Source organism: Mustela nigripes, chromosome 9, assembly GCF_022355385.1.
Source record: "Mustela nigripes isolate SB6536 chromosome 9, MUSNIG.SB6536, whole genome shotgun sequence".
Lineage (NCBI taxonomy): Eukaryota > Metazoa > Chordata > Mammalia > Carnivora > Mustelidae > Mustela > Mustela nigripes.
The window spans coordinates 19,284,326-19,306,358 of record NC_081565.1 but is presented as its reverse complement, the minus strand read 5'-3'; the positions used below and the strand labels follow the sequence as shown (position 1 = coordinate 19,306,358).

The 22,033-nt window shown below is 53.9% G+C and overlaps 1 protein-coding gene across 7 annotated transcripts in view; it reads left to right on the top strand.

Moving 5' to 3' along the window:
- COL27A1 (collagen type XXVII alpha 1 chain) overlaps positions 1–22,033 on the top strand; it is a 136,894-nt gene that overhangs the window by 15,149 nt on the left and 99,712 nt on the right. For 6 of the 7 annotated variants that reach the window (XM_059410975.1, XM_059410977.1, XM_059410980.1 and 3 more), the window contains exons 4-6: positions 6,319–6,372; positions 10,457–10,510; positions 20,902–20,955. In XM_059410975.1, coding sequence (XP_059266958.1) covers positions 6,319–6,372; positions 10,457–10,510; positions 20,902–20,955 — 162 coding nt within the window. The remainder of the gene's footprint in view (positions 1–6,318; positions 6,373–10,456; positions 10,511–20,901; positions 20,956–22,033) is intronic. The other variant, XM_059410979.1, reaches the window with a different exon arrangement.

Sequence of the window (22,033 nt, the reverse complement as noted above, 5' to 3'; positions counted from 1 at the left end):
TGGGCAGGTGAGGAGCCTAGAGACTGTGCCCAGAAAGGGCCATGACTTACCCAGGGGCACACAGCAGAGTTGAAATTTACGCCCCAGGGCCAGATGCCAAGACTGGCACATTCCATCCCACTCCGCTGAGGGTCCACTCTGAGACTCTAAGGCTCAGGGCAGGAGGTTGGGGACTTCAGAGATGTGTCAGGGCCTGTCCTTGGCCTCAGAGGAAGATCTCAATGTCTAAAGAATCTGCTGTTTCTAGACCTACCAGATTTATGAGTTACATGAGTGGTACCTTCCTTTAGGACCTCACAGGACCTGGGTCAGGAGGGCAGGCTGGGAATGCTGATCCCTGCTCTACATGGGGGGGCGGGGCAGTGGCTAGAGGGACAAAAGACTCGGCCAAGGGCACCTAGCATGTCCTTGCAGAGACTGGAATAAGACTTTGGGTTCCTGACATCCAGAGAGGCTATTGGTTGTCCCTGTTCCTCCAACCCTGGAAGGCCAAGGGCAAGAGGGATGATGTCAATCTGCTTGTGTAGCCTCCTACCTTATGCCCCACCCTGTCCCCTGGTCCTACCCTCCCTCAGCTCGGAACCTAGCCTCATTCCAACAGGAACCCAAAAAACTTTGAGAAGCCTTGTCCAGCCCATCATGTGGCTGGTGGTAAACTGGTCATTTCTATTATGGCAGAGCCCAGAGTTCCCATAATGGAAGTGGCATCTCTGAGTGGTGGTGACAAGGGCTCCCTCTGTCCCATCTTACATGCCTCCGACCCCCCATATACATTTAGGATATCATCCCAGCAGAGAAGAAACTGTGCTGCTCTGGGTCGGGGGCTTAATTGTCCGCCGTCTGCGGACCTGCAGACCTGGGTTCCAATTCTGACTCCACCCCTTACTAGCTCTGTGGCCCTGAGCCGCGCTAAGCCTTGGTTTCTGCAGAATGTAAGTTAAGAATAGCTCCCATCTCCTGTGAGGAAGCGAGCTGGGTGATCTCCAAGGCCCCTTGGAGATGTTTCTGCTGGGTGACTTTGAGAACTTCTTTCCTCTCCCTAGGGCTGACAGCTTTGGAAGAGCTCCCTCCCCAGAAATAAGTGGCTCTTATTTTGGAGCCAGAGATGGGTGCTGCGGCTGGGTCTGATGGGATCCCCCTTGTCCCCAGGGGCAGGAGACGGACTGGCAGAGGCAGAGACAGCTCTGGGCCCCGGGCCTGCCAGCGGTTGTAGCCACGGAGCGAGGGAGCTCTGTGGGAGCCCCAGCAGCGGCAGGGGGGAGCATGGAAAAGCTGAGCTGGGCCCCGGGTGAGGAGGGGCGGGGAGGCTGCGGTTCACAGAGACTGCACAGAAGCTGCACAGAAGCCCCACGCCTGGGAGGAGGCGAGTCAAGGCCTTATTTATTCATGATCAGGCTGCTGGCATTTGCCCTTGCTTGCACTTTTTGCAAGCGTCACCTCAGGGAGACCCAGATGAGGGCCTGGCCCGCAGCAGATGCTCCATGACTATCTGTGAAATGAATGAAGGAATGTGATCTTTACAGGAAAAAAAAAAAAAAGGTTGTCTTGATTCCCAGGACAGGCTCCTTGAGGTTACACAGATCTCTGTTGCTGGTGGAGTCAGGAGGCCATGTGGAGGGGAACGGCGCACAGACTTCACATTTGGAATGACCTGGGTTGGGACCACTCCCTTATCCAGCCATCCTTTCCTTCTGTCAGCAAATGTGGATTGAGTGCCTTCTTGGGGCCAGGTGCTGTGTGACCTTTCGCGAGTCACTTAACCTCTCTGAGCCTCTGTTTTTACCTTTGCAAAACAGGGATATGGTACTCCCTACGTTTCTAGAGTCATATGGATCAATCGAGAAGAGGGACATAAAGCATCCAGCGCTAGAACCTGGTCCCGGTGGTTGGTTGGGGCTGTTTACTGATATGCTGGTGGTTGAGATGAGGGTATCACTGCCTTAGGAGGACTGAGACCGTCTGGATCCAGAAGGGCCTTCCTACTGTTGGTGGTTAGGAACTGGGGCTAGAGCTTGAGAAATTCACTGCTCATCCTAGTTATCATCTAGAACCCAGGAGAATGAGGGCTGTTTTGCCTTGTGTTTAGCACAGTGTTTTTTGAGCTCCTACTATGTGCCAGGCTCTGAGCTAAGCAGTTTGCCTGCCGTATCCTGCAGCTCCAGGTGGGGAACAAGGTCATTGAGAGAGTTCAAGGCAGGGGCTGTTTGCAGAGGTGTGGGCGGCATCAAAAGAACCGACAGCAGCTGGCAAAGCACACAGGTCGGACCTGAAGGTACAAAAGGAGGGCATGTGTGACCAGAACCCAGCGAAAGTTAAAGTGTGAATGGTAGTCTGTAGTCCTCCGCTGGGTAGAGAAAGTCCCCGCCCACTCACTCTGTCCACTCTTCCGTCTCTTGTCGGGACCTCCCGTTGGCCAGACCTAGCCAGAAGCAGAGAGCAGGAAGGCGTGAGGCTGCAGCCTGTAGGCCAGATTCCCAGGGCACACAAGAGACCCGGGGAGCGAGTGGAGAAAAACCAGCACCTGCATACTTTATCTTGGAAGCTGGATGTTATATCCCCATTTTGCAGCTGGACAAACTGAGGCCTGGAGGCACGTGGAGATGCAGTAATCTGTGTAAGGCCATACAGAAAAGCCCTGGCCCAGGAGGCCCTTCCCTAGGACAGAGACTGGGGGAAAAAAATCTCAGAGCCCTGAGGGCTATTCTTGGGAATAACGGTGCGCTCAGATGGTCGGAAGTGGGAGGGCCCTTTGAGGGCCCCTGCCTCTCCCCATCAAGCCACAGGCACGGAGCAGAGGCCCAGAGACTGAAGAGTCCCAGCATAGGGTCACCAGCAGTTAGCAGCACACGCAGGCTGGGACTCAGGTCTCCCAGATCCCAGAACCAGTCTGCTTGCTGCCACGGGCCGTGCCAGCCAGGACTTACTTCTTTCTGCAAGGCTTGGCAGGCGGGCTTTTGCAGCTGGACACAAGGGTGGACTTGTTCCATGGGACAGGGTTCCCCTAGGTCCTGCTGTTGGAGGCCAGGACCCCCCGGGAAAGCCCAGAGCCGCTGCTTGTTTGTTTCCATGGCTGTGTTTGTGCGAGCTCCAGAGCCCAGGCCTCCTTCACCTCCCCCAGGCAGGCCCGTGGCCCCCGCGCCCCTCCCCCTCTGCTCTGGGCCCTCTCAGAGGCCCCGTTGTTTGCAGCGTGGAGTGGAAAATCCCACCCCGGCCTTCGTGAATCATCCCAGAGTCACCCGCTCAGGCTTCAGGCCCTGGAAAGAAATGGCAGCGTTTTTCCACTGCGTGGAGAACAGACAGGGTCTCGGATCAGGCGAGAGTGGGCAGGGGGTGCCCACCCTCACTTGCCCACAGACAAAGTAAGTCCTGAATGGGGAAGGGTTGGGCCTGCGGCTGCAGCTGGGCTGCTGGGTAGCCCCGCCCAGGGTGGGTAGAGGAGAGCCTGGCCAGGCCTGCAGCTGAGGGCTGGGCGACCATGACACGGAGCCGGGCTGCGGACTGACATCACCAGGCTGGGCCATGGGTCTCAGCTGGCACTCAGAGTCTGCTCTGCAGATGTTGTGGGTGAAGTCAGATTCCCAGCCTGGATGCCCCTGTTTCTGGGGCAGAAGAAATGCCAAGAGGGAATGTCCAGGCCTCCACAACGCAGACCCACCAGGGTCCCTGAGGGAGCTCTACCTTCTGGAGACTGTCTTTCCCTGGAGCCCCGCGTGAGCCCGGCCTCGCTGGGCCCTGGCCTTCCTCTCTGTGAGCTGGGCACGGTGACCTCCTTTCCTGTCCTGCCCGATAACTGGAAAAGGAAATCGTGGCCACCCGGCAACGCAGAAGGGCCCGGGTTGGGAAGGTTCTGGGATGCTCATTCCCTAGATGCCTGCAGAGGGGAAGGGTCTTAGCCAAGGCTGCACACCGCATCAGGACATACCTAGCCAAGATTCTCTGCATGGAAGCTGCCCAAGAGAGGAGAGCAAATCAGATGTCCTAGATTGAACCCAGGTTCTGCCTGTTAGCTGTGTGGACTTGGGCAAATCGCTTTGCTGCTCTGAGGCGCTCTTCGGGGTCTCATCTCCTAAAAGGGTTGGGTGACGATCCTGGGTAACGATACAGCATAGCCCGAGTCCCTGCATTTCCCTTTAATTCTGGGTCACCTGGAAGATCAGGGCCAACGAGGGCCTTCTGGAAAGGGAAATCTTTGCTCTTCCTGCAAAACAGATGCCAAGGAGGGCGGTTTAAAATTCTGAGTTGGGGAACTGACAGAAGCTTGCTTAACAGAAACAACAGCTAACTTTGGGGGCATTAACTGTGTGCCAGGCCCCAGGATTAGCACTTCTTACAGATTATCTGTCAGCCAGGGGCCTTCATATCCTCATTTCACACTTGGAGAATGAAGGCTCGACAGAAGTAGCGTGCCCAGAGCCCATGCGGGGGCGCCCAGTGTGAACCCAGGTTCCTGGGGCTCTGCCGTCGTTCCCTGGGGAGGAGCTGAGAGGAGCCTGGCCTGAATCCCAGCAGGGAAACCTGCTGAACAAGATAGGGGAGGAGAAACAGCCACCCAGCCCCTGGGCTCTGGATTGAAGGAAGACCGCTGCCAATTTGGCCAAAGGTCCCTGGAGGCTCAGAGGTATCTGGGACTTGCCTGAGGCCACGCAGCCACCTCCACCCCCACCCCAGGTCCTTTCCAGTGCCCCGGGGCCTTGGTGCCCATATCTGCCTGTCTGGATCTCTCTTCTGATTTTTATTCATGGCCGAGCAAGCACGTGGTGTTCGTAGGCCAGAACTGTTAACCGAGGCTGCCCAGCGTGAGATCTGGATTAATTACCAGCCAAACCGTACTGGGTTTTCAACACTGATTTTAACTCCGGGCAGGAAACCTGGAATCTCGTTGATGGTTATTTGAAACAAATGAATTCCCCAGGCCTCACACATCCTCGAAAGCCAGGCTTCCTTCGAAGGCTCCGTGTTCAGTTCCTCACATCAGGCACTTAGTTAATTCTCATTGATGCCTTCAGGGTAGACGGGGCAGTGGCCCCTGACCCCATGGGGATGGGGAGCAGTGGATACTCAGGCTGAAGGGCTTGCAAAAAGTCTCCAGTGATTAAGTGGCAAAACTGGAATTTGAACGAAGTTCAGCCCTCCATTCAGTAAGTCTGCTTGGCTGCCTCCCTTCCATGCTGCAGGGTTAGGCCTTTCTCTTGTGGGAAATAGGGAGCCATTGAATGTCGTTGAGCAGGAGAGTACTTTGGGAAGATGAACAGGGCTGTGGTGAGGAGGACAGGAGGGGAGAGGAGGTGGACATGGGGAGACCAATGAGGGGGCTATTGCGAGTTCTCTGGGAGCAGTGATGAAAGTTGGATCAGGCTGTGACTCCTGAACAGATGGAACATTTGAGTGATGTTTAGACCCCAGTCATTGTGTTAAATGTTCACTATCTCTCATTTCATCTTTGTGACCGTCCTGTGAAGAGGGTATTCTTGCCCCCGTTTTAAAGGCACAGGCTGGCTGAAGAACTTGCCCAAACCCAGCTGGTAAGTGGCAGCACGGGGTTTGAACCCAGGCCTGTCTGATGCAAAAGCCTTTGTCTATACCCTATATGCTGTACGGCCTCTCCATGTGCACAGATACACCATGGGCAAATCCCTTCCCTGTTCGGCTCTGCAGAGAACTTGGCTGAGCTCTGAGGTCTCTTGCTGGTTTTTTTTTTTTTTTTTAAGATTTTTTATTTATTTGTTTGACAGAGATTACAAGTAGGCAGAGAGGCAGGCAGAGAGAGGAGGAAGCAGGCTCCCTGCTGAGCAGAGAGCCCGATGAAGGGCTTGATCCCAGGACCCTGGAATCCATGATCTGAGCGGAAAGCAGAGGCTTTAACCCACTGAGTCACCCAGGCGCCCTTCTTGTGTTTTATCTTATCAGACATTTAACTGAGCCCTGGGGAGAGAGAATTAGATCCTTTGAGGAGACCATGGTCTAGTGGGAGAGACAGGCTTTGGGGCAGACAATTCCCCAAATAATATATAAATAAAAAATGGAAAGCAGGGACTTGACTCAAGCTAGGGGAGGGATCTGGGAAGCCTTCCTGGAGGAGGTGGCACCCTGGGTAAGTTTGCTGAGTGATAAAAGGCAAAAACTTCAAAGACCGTGAAACAGCAGCTGCAAAGGCCAGGAAGGCCCAAAGAGCAGGAGTTCCTTAGGCCACAGAGAACCCCTCTCCTCAGTCGTGGAGTATCCATGCCCAGAGCTCTGGAGATGCTTGTGGAACGGCTGCTTGAACCCATTCCCTGCTGCCCCGTGGCACTGACGCTGTCTTCTTGCTTTTTCTTTCAGGGTCCCCCTGGGCTGCCTGGGCTCCCCGGACCCCCGGGTGCACGGGGGCCTCGGGTAAGTGATCACATGCTGTCCTTTGGGTCTCCCGCTGGCTCTTTGGGGAGCCAGTGCCCCTGAAGTTTTAGACTTGCTGTGTGTCCCCAGACTGTTTCCTGCCTCCCCCCAGCACCCATTTTTCACTTTGTCCATTGGCGCGAACTCAGGGCTCTTTGGGGGCGCTGTGTGGACGGGCATGCCATGGGGACAGCAGTGACCTCTTACAGGGTCTCAGGTGTTCGTGGTGGATATCACCCTTGGCAGCCTGGAGTGGAGAAGGTGGTTTCTGCCTACCACATTCTTCTGAGCTAATGGGTTTCAGCGTTCGTCCAGGAAAAAAGCTGCCTTGGGAGGACTTGACCCTTGTGTCCCTCCTCCTAACTCCACAGGGCCATCCTGGGGTGGGGATGCCGACACGGGCAAGGTAGCGGGGGAGCTCCCCATGCCAAGAGGTTTGATCAGAGGTGGCCCTGTGCTCTCTGGGCCCAGGGCTCTGGAATCTCCTGTCTGAGAAGGATGGCTTCGCAGGACTGCAGCGTCAGAGAGGAGCTGGCCTGAGCCTTGGTGTGGAAAAGAACTCCCATGTTATGCCTTGCATGCTCTGTTTGAGCCCCTCTCCCCTGCCCCAGAACCCCTGTGCACCAGGATAATCATTCGCATGTTGGGGATGAGAAAGCCCGAACATATAGGAAATGGAAGAGCCAGGATGGGAATCTCGTCCCTGAACCATATGCTGGCACCCCTGGGGGTCCTCTGGGAGAAAAATCTGTGCTTTTCCCAAGAGGGCTCAGACCTGTGACGCCTGGCACCTGCACCCAGGCTGAATCAGCCTTTCCCACGCTGGGTGCCTGGCAAGGCTCTGGCAGAGACAGCTGCCTGGGGCATATTTTTAGCTCGGAGCCCAGCGGATGGTTCTGGTTATGCAATTACTCCAGACCTGGCCCTGTGCTCTCTGGGCCCAGGGCTCTGGAATCTGCTGTCTGAGGCAGCATTTCCTCCTGGCTCCAGAGTCTCCGTGGAGGACTTACCCAGAGTTGGGGACCCCGGAAGTACCAGGGTTCCTGCAGCCTGGGTGCAGAACGAGGCCCTTTGACTTAGCAGGCAGTTTACCCTTCCGAATGCCTCCTCTGCACCTTTTCTAGGTCGGCCTCTTGCCCTGACCTGGCGTGCCCTTCTTTGTAAGCTCCTTCTCCGTCCCCTGCTGAGATCAAATGCCATCTCGTTTGCTGACGACCGCCCCCTTCTCTGAGTTCCTGCAGCAGGTTTTCGCTGCTCTGGATGGCACGGATGACTTTCCTAAAGCTCACGCAGACCGCTGACCTCTGTTGGCGGATTGCGTGATCTCATCCCACCAGCCCAGCCTTCTCAAGAAATGGGTTCCGACGTCGTCCCCATGCTTCTAGATGAGGAAACTGAGGCTCAGAAAGGTTTGGTTACTTTGGAGAAAGTCAACCAGAGTGTCAATGCTAGAGCTAGGATGGAACCCAGACAGTCTGATCCCAGAACCTGTGATCTTAACCATCTATCGCACTGATTTTTCTCTCTACCCAAACAAGCCCCTCTGGGCCAGAGCCAGGCCCTGTTTCTTTCTCTTTCTCAACACACTGCTTAGCAGGGTGCCCTGCACCCAACAGGTGCTAGGCAAATGGTTACTGAGCAGTTCTAGTCTGGGAGTCAACAACCTTTCCCCCCAGAAGCTGTGTGATCTTAGACAAATCCTTCCCTTTTCTGGGCCTCAGTTTCCCATCTATAAAGCATGGAGTCCGCTCAGGAACTGCCAAGGCATTTCCTTGGAACCGTGTTTCCAAGGTTCTTCCCAGCTGTGAAATTCCTTGAGTGAGGGAATGCCTCTCCCATCCTCCTTCTCGGGCTTTCTGTGTGCTCTCCCTCCCCACCACGCACCCCTCCCCCTCGCCACCTCCCCGCCATCATCCTGTTTCTAGGCTGGAAATTCCATAGATCATAAAATTCCAGAGATAGTAGAATGCAAAAAGTAGACCATCCCAGCTCCTCTCTGCACGATGACTGCTCTGGGGCTCAGGGAGTGGCAGGGCCCTACCAGAGGTTGTCCAAAGCTCAGTGGCATCCCCCTTCCTACCTCCACATAATTCCCCAGCCTGTGTAAGGATGTTGGGGAATCCCTGGGCCCTCCTCATACCCGGCTTTCTGGGCCGCAGCATTTATAGTATTGGTCTGCTTGGCTCCCGGTCAACTATGTGCTCCGTTTCTTTGTAAGGCAGTGGCGGGAGAGGGATGGGGAGGTGGGGGGGGGGGGCGAGGAAGCAGGAAGCCCCTGCTTCTACAAGCTACAGGCCGGGTGGGTAGCTGAGCACTCCAGCCCGCCATTTTTGGGGCAACTGGGGGCACAACTGAGGAGAAGGTAGCCACACTTGGCCTCCCACAGCCCATGCCTGCTTCTGGAGTGTTGGTCAGGGGCCCCTTCTCAAACACGCCTCCCCATCTTAGGCCCAGTTCAATCTGAGCTCTGAGGTTAGACCCCAGGAATCTGGGCTGGGGTGAGCATCTCAGGTCTTCCATATTCCTTAAAGACCGGCGGGGTCCTAGCTACTCCGAGGACTGTCGGGGAGAGTGAGGCTGGGGAAGGGGGTTGCTCACAGATGGTTCCAGGTCCCGTCCTTGTGCTGGAAGACCGTGTTGGGTGGAATGCTGGAGAGGGCTGGAGAGCGGGTTACTTTAGAAGGAGGGTCCCCCATGACACCGTTGTCCGTTCCCCAGGCCGAGTGAGCTTCGGAACACTGTTCCTTTTCAACGTGTTTAGAGAAGGGGAGGGTCCCTGGGCAGGCATCGAGGAAGAGGGAGGTGTCTTGGATGGAATGTGACAGGCTGCAGCTGGAAAGTTGGCCTCGGAGAGGGAGGAAGGAAGCAAGTTCATACACAGCCAGCCAGATGAGTCAAGAGGAGCCAGTGACAAGGGCAGTGTGTCTAGAAGTTGGCGCGGTGGGGCACCTCTGGGCTTCTTGAGCCGTCTCTCCCCACCCCCCATGCTCCAGATTATTCCTGCTGGACAAAGACTCTGGGGAGTGACCCAACTCTTCAGGCTCTGTTTCTATTATTGGCTGCAAGACCCTAACCCAGGGCCTTTGCTGGAGAAAGTGGACATAACAGGCTCCAGCTGTTCTGCAGGATTCAGAGAGGACCTGGGAAAATCTGGTGCCATGAATAAAGCCTGGACCCTAAGCCAGCAGGCCTGGGTCCCAGCCCTCACTTGGCCACCTCTCTGCTGTGTGACTTGGCCAAGACTCTTTGACACTCTGGGCCCAGTCTTTCTAGCTGCTTCAAGGCCCCTAGAGGACCTGTCAGCTCAGAGCTCATAGGATCCTAAGGGAGAGCTCTCTGGCTGGGCTGTGGCCACAGGAGGAGGCTCCTTTGTTCAGAAGGCGCCAAGTCTTCCCTTCACTGGGCTCTTGACTCCAAAGGCTCACATCACAGTCCCATTGGAGTCAAAAAGGAGCAGTGCCATTAGGCCAAAGTCCTAGAAGATCCACTGGAGGAGGTGGCATGTCAGCAGGACCTCGAAGGACAGGGCTGGTGGCAGTTGGAGGGAACAGATCATAAGGAAACGCCAGATGATGGGAATGGCACAGAGCACTGACGAGCAGCGGTGGAGGGAAGGAGGTAGCTAAGTCCACTTTGAGCCCAGGAAGCCAGCCTGGGAAGGGCTGCTGGGCCAGGGGGAGAGAGCCAGGAGGCAGTCAAGAAAAATCCAGAGGTTGAGGCCTTGTTCTCCGAAGTCACACATCGGAGGCTGACCTCTAGCTTGGCCCCCGAGCAGCTGAATGACCTGAGGAAGTTCTCAACCTCTCTGAGCACTGGCTCTGTCTTCCAAGTGGGAATAATGATAGTCCCTGCCTCTTGGGTTAGTAGAGTAAAATGAGGTAATGGATGGCAGGTGTTCACGGTGGGGCCGGGCATCAAGGGGGCCCTCCCTAAAAGTAGGCCGCCATGACAGTCCTGCTAAGAAGCTGAGAAGCTTCTGGCTAGCTGAGAAGACCCAGTGGGTGGAGGGCTCCTGCCAGGCATTGCTGTAGGGAGTGGAGTGACCTCCATTTTCCCTCATCTCTTTGTTTCTTTTCCCTTTCAGGGTCCTCCTGGGCCTTACGGAAATCCAGGCCTCCCTGGCCCTCCTGGAGCCAAAGTGAGTATTTGCTGTGGGTTCTGGGGATAGGGCCATGGAGGGGGGTGCTGGGGTTGGGGCTATGCTTCCTAGGGGCCCCTGTTGGGAGGGGCTCTGTGCCATGGGCGCCCCCTGAAAGCCTCCCAAGTGGTAGGCACCGTGAGGACTTGAAGTGTAGCTTCTGGTTGGGGGAGGGATTAGGGAGAGAAGGGCAATTGGAGCCTAGAGCCCCCTAGGAGAACAGGAAGACGGGTCATTTGCTGCCAAAGAGGGAAGGTCTTGCATGTCGGACTAGAGGCGGAAATTTTACTGGGTCTTCAGATTTATACTGCGAGGCGTGTCATCTTTGGAGCTGGTGAGGAACATGGTCGTGTTTCGGAACGATGGCTGGATGTCGTGCGGATGTGGACAGGAGTTGGGGACCAGAGCAGAGACAGGGAGACCCTGGGGGTGGGGGAGGGGATAGGGAAGGGGTGAGGCTAGCCCAGCCAGCTTAGGGGTGTGGGAGGAGGGGAAGTGGATGCCTTCACGGTGTGGAGGGGGGTTAGAGAGAACGAAGCCATGGGTGAGCTATAGGAGACCAGTGACACCCTGGCGTTAGCCTCAGTGACCCGACCGGGCTACCCTGGAGAAGGAAGGTGAGGGCCATGTTCATTTGGGAACTGGGAGCCCTCCCAGGTGGAGATGATACCTGGACACAGACATTCTGGAGCTCTCTGCAGAGCACTGAGCTGGAGATGAGCCCTGAGGGGTGGAGGCGACCGCACAGATGCCACCTGCCCCAAGGAGCCCTCCTGGAATGTTTCAGTTAACTTTACCAGGAGACCACAGAGACCAGAGTGAGTGGCACCCTGAGTGGCCCACCTGCTGGGCCCCCAGCCCCGGAGGCCCCCGCTCTGTTCCTGGCACTCCGGCAGCAAACAGGGCTGTCCAGGGCCGCACTTGGTATGAGCGCCAAAAAGTGTGCCCAGCCAGCAACATTTAGGTCATGGGGAGGTCTCCAGGAACGGCTGGAGACTGGAGGAGGGTAAAGCAGTTGCGAGGTCAGGGGAGCCAAGAGCACGGGGGCTGTGCTGAAGGGGCGTGAAGCAGGCCCAGAGGGAAGGCAGAGGGGTGCCTGGCTAGGACACCGCCTGGCCCAGTCTGTCCTCCGTGGGGTAACCCCGGTGGCCAGCCCCAAGGTCATTCTTTGCTAAGGCTGTTGGGCAGATGGAGTGTTTTAGGGAAAGCCATTAACCGACTGGTGCCCAGGTCATGCCGCCTCCAAAGGCCAGCTCTGGCGCCCATCAGCTTATCTGGGAGTTTGGGACACATGGCGAGGGCTGGGCTGGGGACCAGAGCAAGCTCAGAGACCTTGGGTGTCCCATGGCCAGCAAGTGTCCAGAAGTGCTGTGGGTTTTTTTTTTTTTTTAAGATTTTATTTATTTATTTGACAGAGAGAGATCACAAGTAGGCAGAGAGGCAGGCAGAGAGAGAGAGGAGGAAGCAGGCTCCCCGCTGAGCAGAGAGCCTGATGCGGGACTCGATCCCAGGACCCTGAGATCATGACCCGAGCCAAAGGCAGCGGCTCAACCCACCGAGCCACCCAGGCGCCCCCGAAGTGCTGTGGTTTTAATGAGGCGAATGGTGCAGGGTTTGATAGCTTAGCTGTCTTCCTGGGCAAACACAGACAAAAACAATCGCCTGTATGCAGGGCCTTACTATGGGCACTGTGCCCAGTGCATGTACTTGAGTCGCTTGTCTTCGTTTGATCCCCACAAAGACCCAAAAACATGGGAGGAGATCCCATACCTGTGTACAGATAGGGAAACGGAGGCGCGGGCACATTAAGGCACCGTCTAGGAAATGAATGTAGGACCTGCCCCCTTTGGGCTAGGCGGAAAGAAGGAGCCCCCTTGCTCCCCCTCTGCTCTGCACAGGACTCAGGGCTCTGAGGCCGTGGGGTCCTCCAAGGGCTGAGGACCCAGCTGTTCTGAACTGCCAGGTTTGCTCAGGAACACGCCATTCTGGGTCTGCTCCCGGACTGTCCTGTCTGGAGCTTCCCGCTCTGTCCCGCTCCCGCCCTGGCTTCTGCACTCTGTCCAGCTTCCAGATTGATTCCTTGCTTCTGTAGCAGCAGATGCTCCACAGGTCCCTCCTCCGGTCCATGCCGGTCCCGCACGGCAGGGCCCCAGCCCCAGGCCCGCGGCAGCCCCAGTCTGGCCCGTAGCCCACTCCCATCCCCCCACCAGCAGATGTGCTGAGGCAGGACGGGGGCCCCCCCAGCTGTTTCTCCCTCCATTTGGAGAAGTAGCTCTGGGTGCTGAGGGAGGCTTATATCTGGCAGGTGACCCCTCTTCCTGAGGCCGCATAGGGCTGGAGCGTGTGGATGTGGGGTCTGCTGGACGGGATGCCTGCCTGCTTCTGCGTATAACAGAGAAGGGTGTGGGTTCCAGAAAATACACTGCAGTGGGAGGCTGCTTCTGCCAGTAGTGCTTGCATAAAGCGCCAAGGGGAAAAGCCATGCCCTTTGCCAGACACCTGGCTTGCAGCCTAGGGGTAAGCACAAATGCCCCCAGGACAGGCCAGTTGGGCGGGAGGCCCCAGTTGGCTGGGCTCAGGGTTGCCCTTGGGCTGCCCTTGATCTGAGGTGTGGCCAGGACAAGGTTAAAGCAGAGGCTCTCCCAGAGTGGAATTCCTGACTGAGCTGAGCTTGGCAGCGAATGGTCTATATCTGCACCCAGGGTATGATTCTGGGGAGAAGGTCCTCCCTGTGTCCCAGATCCATTGGGCCTGGGAGGTGACCTGGTGGGATTGGAGGGCTGGCCTCCCCCAGGCCCCATGCTGGCTCCCCCTCTTGCACACAATGTTGCCTTCTAGAGCCATCGTGGCCCCCCCCAACAAATCCGATCATCTCTTTCAGTTGGCAGATGTTTATTGAACACCTACTGTGTGCTGTTGATGGAGAAATCAGTCAGACAGAAGGGTGTGCCCAGGTGGCAGGGAGGCCGCACTCTGGCTGGACGGGTCACCGTGCGCTCATTGCTTCAGTGAGGTTATGGAGCCCTCGGGAGCTTATGGCCTTGTGGGATGAAGACTGAGTGGTGGAAGAGACCAGTGGGGTTAGGAGGATCTAGAAGGGGAGGAGGATCAAATGAAGGACTTGAGTCACAAAGACACCGAGGTGACTTGCCCGGCATTACTGGCCACGACCAGCACTGGCAGAACTGCTTTGGGATCCTTGCTGGAAGACCCTTGTAGGGCCATTACAGTGTGACCCTCCTCCCCCAGACCCCAAGGCCTTACCCATGTGCCATAGACTGGTACACCCCATGTTCAGATCCATCAAGGAGAGAGAAGGTCAGCTCCCACGTGGGGTCAGGATCCGGGACTTTGAATCATGCCCCTAGGACGACAGCGCTGGCTGACCTCGGAGGCCCAGGGTTGAGTCACTGGATTGATTCATATCACCAACCGACCCACATGTGTTGTTGCAGGAAAGGGCAGAGGTTAAGCGCACAGACCCTGGAGCCAGATGATTGAAGTTCAAATCCCAGCTCTGTCACGTCCCAGTTCCCTGACTCTGGGTACATTATTTCAGCTTTCCGTGCCTCAGTTTCCTTACCTAGAAAATGGAGGGGAAGAGCCGCTGCCCCCTTGAGTTGTCACGAGGAGTAACCGAGTTACTTCGAGCAGTGCTGGCCCATGGAAGGGTCAGCTGTCAGTATGGGCAAGGCGTTGGCCCTGTACTGGGACCCCAGCAAGGACAGTCCCTGCCCTCGTGGAAACAAGCTAATCCCACTGACAAATGCAGAATCATGTCGTGATCGTGGCTCCATGTGAGAGGCCTGGGATGCCTGCCGCAGTGCAGACTGGGCCGGTCTAGGAGCTGAGGCTCACCTTCCTGGAGGGCAGATGGGTCAGACTGAGGTTTGAAATGCACCAGGTGACAAGGCACAGGGGCAGGAGGAGGCCAGGTTGGGCAGCAGGCCTGGGAGGTGGTGGTAAGGCTTTTGGGCTTCATCCAAGCAGCAACAGGAAGACACGCAACGGTTTCTAGCAGAGGTGACATGATCAGATGAGGTCTGCAGAGGCCGCTGGGCAGCCTGAGAAGCAGGGCCTGGCTGGCAGCCAGCAGGGAGGCCCGGAGTGGCTGTGCAGGGGATGTTGATGTGCACCATGGTGCACGCAGGGGGGATGCAGGGCTGGGGGAAGGTGAGGGGCCCTGGGCTGGAGGCAGTCGTGCTCCAGCTATGCAGGAGGGCCAGGGTTGCCCATGCCAGAGGAGAAGGAGCCCAGCCCCACTCTTCCTGGCAGGCGGCTGCTCTACTCCTGGTGTGGCCTTCTCAGTGCAGTGAATTCCCCAGGATGATTAGGGGCCCTCTGGCACTGGGGTGCTGGGCAGGGGGAGAGGCGGGCAGGAAAGGAGCAGACTTGGTGAGCCAGGGGGCTGCCGGCAGAGCTGGTTGGGGCTGAAGTGGAGAAAGGGTTCTCAAGTCCCAGCCTTCACTTGTCCTTCCTCTGATGACAGAGGTGGGGCCTGCGCATTAAGGAACATGTGGAATAGTCTAGAAGGTCTCAAGAAAAAAGTAAGCTGTCTGCAGTGGCTCTGCCTGGTGATTGCCTTTTGAGGACGGGGCCAAGGACTGGCCAAGAGGCTTTATGCCCTTTGTGGGGTAGATGTTACCACCCCCATTTTACAGATGAAAACACTAAGGTCTAAGTGATGAAGTAACTGGACCAGGGTCACATTCGTGATAAGGGGCAGAGACAGGATTTGAACCCTCTGCTGCCTAACTCCAAAGCCTGTATGTGCTTTTTGCTACAAGGCAATTTTGCTCCATAGTTCTATGGCCTTCCTCTGTAGAGTAAGTCACATATACATCATATTTGAGTATGTATATATTATAGATACAAGTTCTATATAAGTAGCACACATATATTTTTAATCAAAATAAAGAAATCAGAATTTTTATTTCTTAACCTATATATGTTAGCTTTCATGTAATAGAATATATACGTTAATATACATATATAACATATTAAAATGCATGCATACAGACACAAAGATACAGATGTATCTACACGTACAAGCACCCATACATGTGTATGAGTCATTTAAAATATACCCTGCATTTAAGTGCTTTATGGGTTTGCCTGTTTTATTAGCAGTTGCCTTCTAGAACGATTGACCAGTCATGCTGTTGCTAGCCTCAGAGGAGGATATTTTTAAAAGTCACTTTATTGTTTTCACTTCAGTTCGTTGATCATCTAGAAGAAGAAGGCTTTTCTTACATCTGTTTGCCATTTGTATTTTATCATTTATGCATTTGTTTATTTGGGGGGTTGGGACACTGTCTTTCATTATGGATTTGTACAGTTACTGATATTTGCATAGTAAGAGTACACAGGCTTCCTCGGCCTTATGAGTGTATTTCAGTTTGGCTGTTTGCCTGAAGAGTATTCATGATGATATTCACAAATAAAAAGTTTTATGTTTTTTTTTTGGACTAACAATAACAGCCAACACGTACTTATGAGGAACTTATGTCAGGAGTTTAGAGAGGGTTCCTCCCATATGTAAAATTTATCGTTCCTCACGTTTATACTTGGACACTTTTTCCCCACCACATGATCAGATAGGTATTCATTTATATTCTAGTAATTTCATAGTTTCATTTGTATTCTTTTTTTTTTTTTCCCATTTGTATTCTTAAAGAATTTAAACCATCTGGTGTTAATCTTCATAGGGGGGTGGGTATGAGATGGAGCTGTAACTTTATTTTTTTCCCCCACAGTTAACCATTTATTAAATAACCTTGACTCTACTGCTTATCATATGATAGAGTGAGGTCTATTCCCAGCCATTCAAATATGTTTCATTGTTCTGTTTGTATACTTTTTGCTAAAATACTACTTTACATGACATCTATGATCTTTTTGTGTCTTCTTTCCTTGTTGTTTTAAAATATTTCTGGCTCTTTATTCTGTCAGATGAACTTAATGCCCATCTTAATCATTTCCATAAAAACATCTTTGAGATTTTCATTGGAATTATATTAGATGTGTATATTAATTTGTAAAGAATTAGCAGTTTTATTTTTTAAAAGATTTTATTTATTTATTTAACACACAGAGAGAGATCACAAGTAGGCAGAAAGACAGGCAGAGAGAGAAGGGGGAAGCAGGCTACCTGCTGAGCGGAGAGCCCGATGTGGGACTTGATTCCAGGACCTTGAGATCATGACCTGAGCCGAAGGCAGGGGCTTAACCCACTGAGCCACCCAGGTGCCCAAGAATTAGCAGTTTTAAAATACGTTTTCCTATCTAAAATCATAACATGTCTTCTCATTTGGTTGAGGTTTTTAAACATCCCTTAGTAAACTTTTATAGGTTTTATTGTATAAGGCCGGCACAGCTCTGGTTTTTGCTTAGGAATTTTATATTTTTGTTGCTGTTATGAGTGAAATATTTTCCCCATTCCATTTTCTAGCTGGCTGTCAGCTACTGACGAGGACTATTGACTTTTGTATTTTTGTACTTTTTGTGTTTATTTTATAACCACACCCTGTACTGTGATTTTATTGATTTTAACAGTATTTCAGTTAGTTCTCCTGTATTTTCTAGACAGGTCCTCATATTGCTTGCAAAAAAGGACATACTTTTGTCTCCTTTTCCTCAAAGGCTCGTTGTCCCATTTGTTTTTCTTGCCCTATTGCATTGGCCGGAACTTCTAAACACATGACATAGTGATAGTGGGAGGCCCAGGCTGTCTTCAGTGGAAGCCCGTCTGAGCCAATCCCAGCCTTAGAGTAGTCTCTTGAGATTCTATTCATTCATTTGCTCATTTGTGAAATATTTTATGATGTCTCCTCTGTTCTGGGTACTTAGATTAGAGATGACCTATGCAGGGGACTTCTGGCCCAGAATTTCCCAATCCTTCACGATGTGTTTCTCCTTTGTGTCAGTCCCTCTCTAGATCTCGGCCTCTCTGAACCCTCTATTCCTCTGCTTTCCAACCCTACCTGCAGAAAAGGAGCTCAGCACAGTCCCCACTCCCACTATGTTTATAGCATTTATGGCTAAGGATATACCTTCCCATATGTCTTCTAGTTCCCAGAGGCTCTGTTAACTTGTTCGGAGGGTGTACCAATCCCCACGCAGAAAGGGAAAGGGGTTCACCCTGGGTCACATAGGCTTGTTGGCTGGAGAGCTGGGTTGGCAACCAGGTTCTCATTTTAACCAATGTGTAAGCAATTAATTAGACTTACATATTCCTTCTTTCTCTCACTGGGGAATCTGTAGGAGTCTGGCTGGGAAGCCATATAGTCTTCTCCATCCCAGAAGTCACACCTTCACCTGACCAGGGGTGCTTCAAGCATCCCTGGAGTTGAAAGTTCATCTGCCTCCCTCCTTGACTTCCTCCAGCCTTAGCTTAGCTGGAGCTCCCTTCAGGGATTTCCCCTCTGTCTGGGTCAAGTTCTCCCTCATGTCCTCCTTATTCCACTTAACCCTGGATGGTAGTTTTTAATCTGTAGTGTATTGACAGGTAAAGAGCTTGGGCTCTGGAACCAGATCCTTTGCCTGGGTCAAAGTCCCATTTACATATTTTATGACCGTGGATAAGTGAATTAACCTCTCTGTACCTCAGTCTACCCATCTGTGAAATGGGATGGTGAACGTTGATACCTCACGGATTTATGTGTCCAGGGCTCAGAAGAGCACCCAGTAAATGCTAGCACTGATTATCATTACTGGTCTCTGGTTTCTCCTTCGAGAGGCCCCCATGAACATGAACTGTGCCATGTTCCCCATGGTAGTGTTCTGTGTTCACCCCAAAGCTTGGCTCAGAGTAGATGTTCACTGTGTATTTGTACTTGTGGCTGTTGTACTTGGGTAGGACTTACCTCCTAAGCACTTTGCTAGCTGCTGAGAATGCAGAGAGAAATCTACCCATGACGGAAATGGCCCAGGTAGGGAGCCCGGAGAAGGGAGCAAGTCCATCATATCTTCAGTCTTGGTTTCCCCTTTTATAAAATGACAGAACAGGATACACGAAGGCCCACCCCCTGACTGCATCTCAAGCCCAGCTGCTCTACCAGCCACAGACCGAGGTGGGCGAGGGCGGGGTGGGGAAAAGCTGCTGTCCTTTTTTGGCCGTTGGAATCCTTGGTAGCCCTGAGCTTGGCTTTGTATTTGCACTATGGACATAAAAGGCATTGGAGTGGGACTTGTGAGGAGCCAAGGGTGGGAGATGTATGTGGGGGCGGCCAAGGCAAGGTGGTAGGTCCCAGAGGGTGGGTTCTGCAGAAGTGACCTGGAGGGGCCCAGGTGGACAGGTGGTTGGTGTTCCAACAGGGAGGGCCTGGTCTCCCCCCAGGGATGGCTGTCACCCGGTCAGAGTGAGTGCTGGAGAAGCAGCCAGGCTTTTCATTCATCAACGAGTAAATGAGTGCTTTGAAGTCAGACTGAGTGGGCATTAGCCAGACCTGGAAGGACCTTGCCTCTTACCTGCATGTTACCCCAGGCAGTGACCCGGCCTCTCTGAACCTGGGGCTCAGTCCTGAATTGCAACCACTGGTGTTAAGAGGACGAATGGACACAGTGTTGGACATGGAGTTGGTGGCAGAGAGACCTGCCCTCTTTAAGGCTCCGTCCTGTTCGAGTGTAGTGGCTTCTCGTGGAGAGCAGTAGAGCCAGGATTCAGAAGGGCTGGGTTCCGATGAAGAAAGCGACCGAATGGGAGCTAATTAAAGTTGGCCAAACTACCTCTCCCATGGGTCACATCCATTATCTCACTGGGTCCTTGCCAAGAAACTCAAGACGCTGGCGGATGTGTGTGTGCGTGTGTGTATGAGAGCGTGCACCCGTGTGCCTGTGTGTGTTTGCATGCACCCGTGTGCATGTGTATACGTGACACACACTGTGCGTATGTGTGAGTGTGCCCATGCGCGTACACCTATGTGTGAGGGAATGCGTACGCACGTGCCTACATGAGAATGTGTGTATGTACGTGCGCTTACCTGTGTGCAGGTGTGCGTGTGCCATCACGCGCACGTGTGCCGTGTCCGTGTGCACATGTCTGTTGTGCAGTCCCCATTTTAAGGCTAGGAAGTGGAGGCTCAGAGATGTGAAGTGATTTGCCCGAGGTCCCTCTGGGATTCCCTGCCTTCAGCCCAGGGCTTGTGACTCAGGGCCCAGCTTGGGGAGGGAGTGTGGGAGTGAGCATGAGGGATAGAGATCAGGGGTTCTTGGAAGGTGACATCAGGGTGGACCGACTCTCCAAAGGACTGTTTTCTGAGTAACTGAGCCACGTTGGGCCAAAGGAGCAGGCTGGCAGCCAGGAGCCCTCGGCAGCGCCAGAAGAGAGAGAGAGCTGCTGTACCGCGCTGGTCCTGTCCCTTAGCCTCGTGCTCAGAGGAGCCAGGATCCTCACGACGGGGATTTTCCCATACGCTAGGCACAAAGGGTGCTTGTCTCTGACTGGGAACCCGCCGCTTACTGGTTTCTCCCCAGTGTACTGCCTATTCTAACTCTTCGGGTCTCAGGACCTCCTGGAACACAGATTTGGGAATGACAACTTCAGGAGTCTATCTTAGCTCTGCCTGGGCCTCAACATGGGGCCTCAGATCATCCCTTTCCTCCTCCTAGCCTCAGTTTCCCTAAGTGGATGGGGAGGAGGGTAATAACACTTTCCTTGCCCGCACCATCAGGCTATTGTGAGAATCTCGTGAGACCAGGGTACTGCACACAGTGAGGGGCTGTGCACGGATGTGAGAAGGTCTTACCACGCTGACCCTCGGTAAACGGAGAACAGCGAGGTGAGCGTACTAGAAATTCAAGAAGAATCGGGCATGCTTCCTCGATGCGTCTCTCAGGACCCCTCTGAGAGCCCAGGGGAACAAGTCAGGAGCCAGTCCTAGCAACACGCACGTGCAAGGATTGGTCTGCAGAGATCTACCAGCTGGTGGGGAGGACACCTTCCAGCTGCATTTTGGAAAATGTCTATAGTATGGTGAATGCTACTTGAGGAACGGTTTTCTAGACGGCCTGAGCCAGGACCTGACAGCAGGGAAGTACAGGGCATGGCTGATGATGGGCAGAGGTCTGGCAAGGAGTAGAGGGACCCTGTGTGTGGGTTTAGCAACTGGAAAGAGAGCCAGGTTTGCAGAGGGTGGGTGGAACCAGATGGTAGAAGACACGGGACACCAAAGGAGGAGTTCAGAGATGTCATCGTGCAGTCAGTGGGGAGCTATGGAAGGTGTTAGGGCAGGGAAGAACGGAACTGGAAAAGACACACCCCCCGCCCCCAGAGGTATGTGACTGAGGGGGATGGATGGGAAGGCATTTTTAACAGGGGGCAGGACTTGGAGCAGAGGTTGTGGGGAGATAGCCTCTCTAGACGACTCTAGAAAGAATTATTTTTCTTTCAGGGACAGAAGGGGGACCCAGGGCTCTCACCAGGAAAGGCCCTCGATGGGGCAAAGGTAGGTTTCCAGGGACCCCAGCGTCGAGGACAGTGGGGGAGTGGACCGTAGGGAAACCTCCCTGACCCGGCAGAGGCCGCTGTGTGTCAGAGGCGGGAGGCGGCCAAGTAGCCAGAGAAGAGTGTGGTTTTAGTGTTTGCCTTGAAGTCCTTCAGCTCTCCCTATGCCAAACCCAGAGTCCTTCCCTGCACTTTCTTTGGGGGCGCAGCCCGTAAGACTGACAGCAGCTTTTGCCTGTGGACACACCCTTGGCGAGTGATCTTTTGCCTAATGTCCTGCATTTCTGTAGGGCCCTCTAGGTGACCCTTGGCATGCAGAAGCTTTCTGCTAGCACACACCCAGGAAGCTTCCAACAAACATTCAAAATCGTCTCTGAGGTTAATTTGAGCCGACAGGTCTGTGGATTTCTAGGAGGTGGGAAAGGAGCAGGCCAGAGATTCAGGGCTCCCTATCTCTGAAGGGCTACGGGACCCGAAGTTTCTCATGGAAACTTGGACACAAGTCCAAGAGCCTTCCTGACAGACAGAACATGGCTTCTCAACCCAGCCTCCTGTGCTTAGGCACGTAGAAGCCACAGGTCCCTTTGATTTCCCTAAGACCTAGGTGGCTCACTCCTTCACATCCTCATGGGTCATTTTTTCATGCAGCAAATATTCGGTGGGTGTAAACATCCACGTGCATGCCCCTGTGCTCCTCATTGAAGCCTTGTAATACAGGACAGACGGGCCTGGCTTGCAGATGAGAAAACAGAGAGGCCTCAGAGGCAAGTGGCTTGCTGGAGGTCACAGAGCTGGTCAGAAGCAGAGCCGGATTCGTATCCAGGTCTGACGAAGTCCAAGTGCCTGGGCTTCTCTCTTGCTCCCGGGTTGTCCGTTCTCAGGTCTCAGGGCAGAAATGCCCCCTACTGCCCACCAGGCCCAGCCAGGAGGAAGAAAGGGCAGAAGAGAAGGGGTGTCAGGACCAGGTCTCAGGACCTCATTCTCAGGAATGCAGACAGAGAGAGCAGATTGGAAAGGGACAGACAAGTGGTGTGTCCCCTGGGGCAGTGGTTTTCAGACACGGTTTTTAGTGTCCCTAG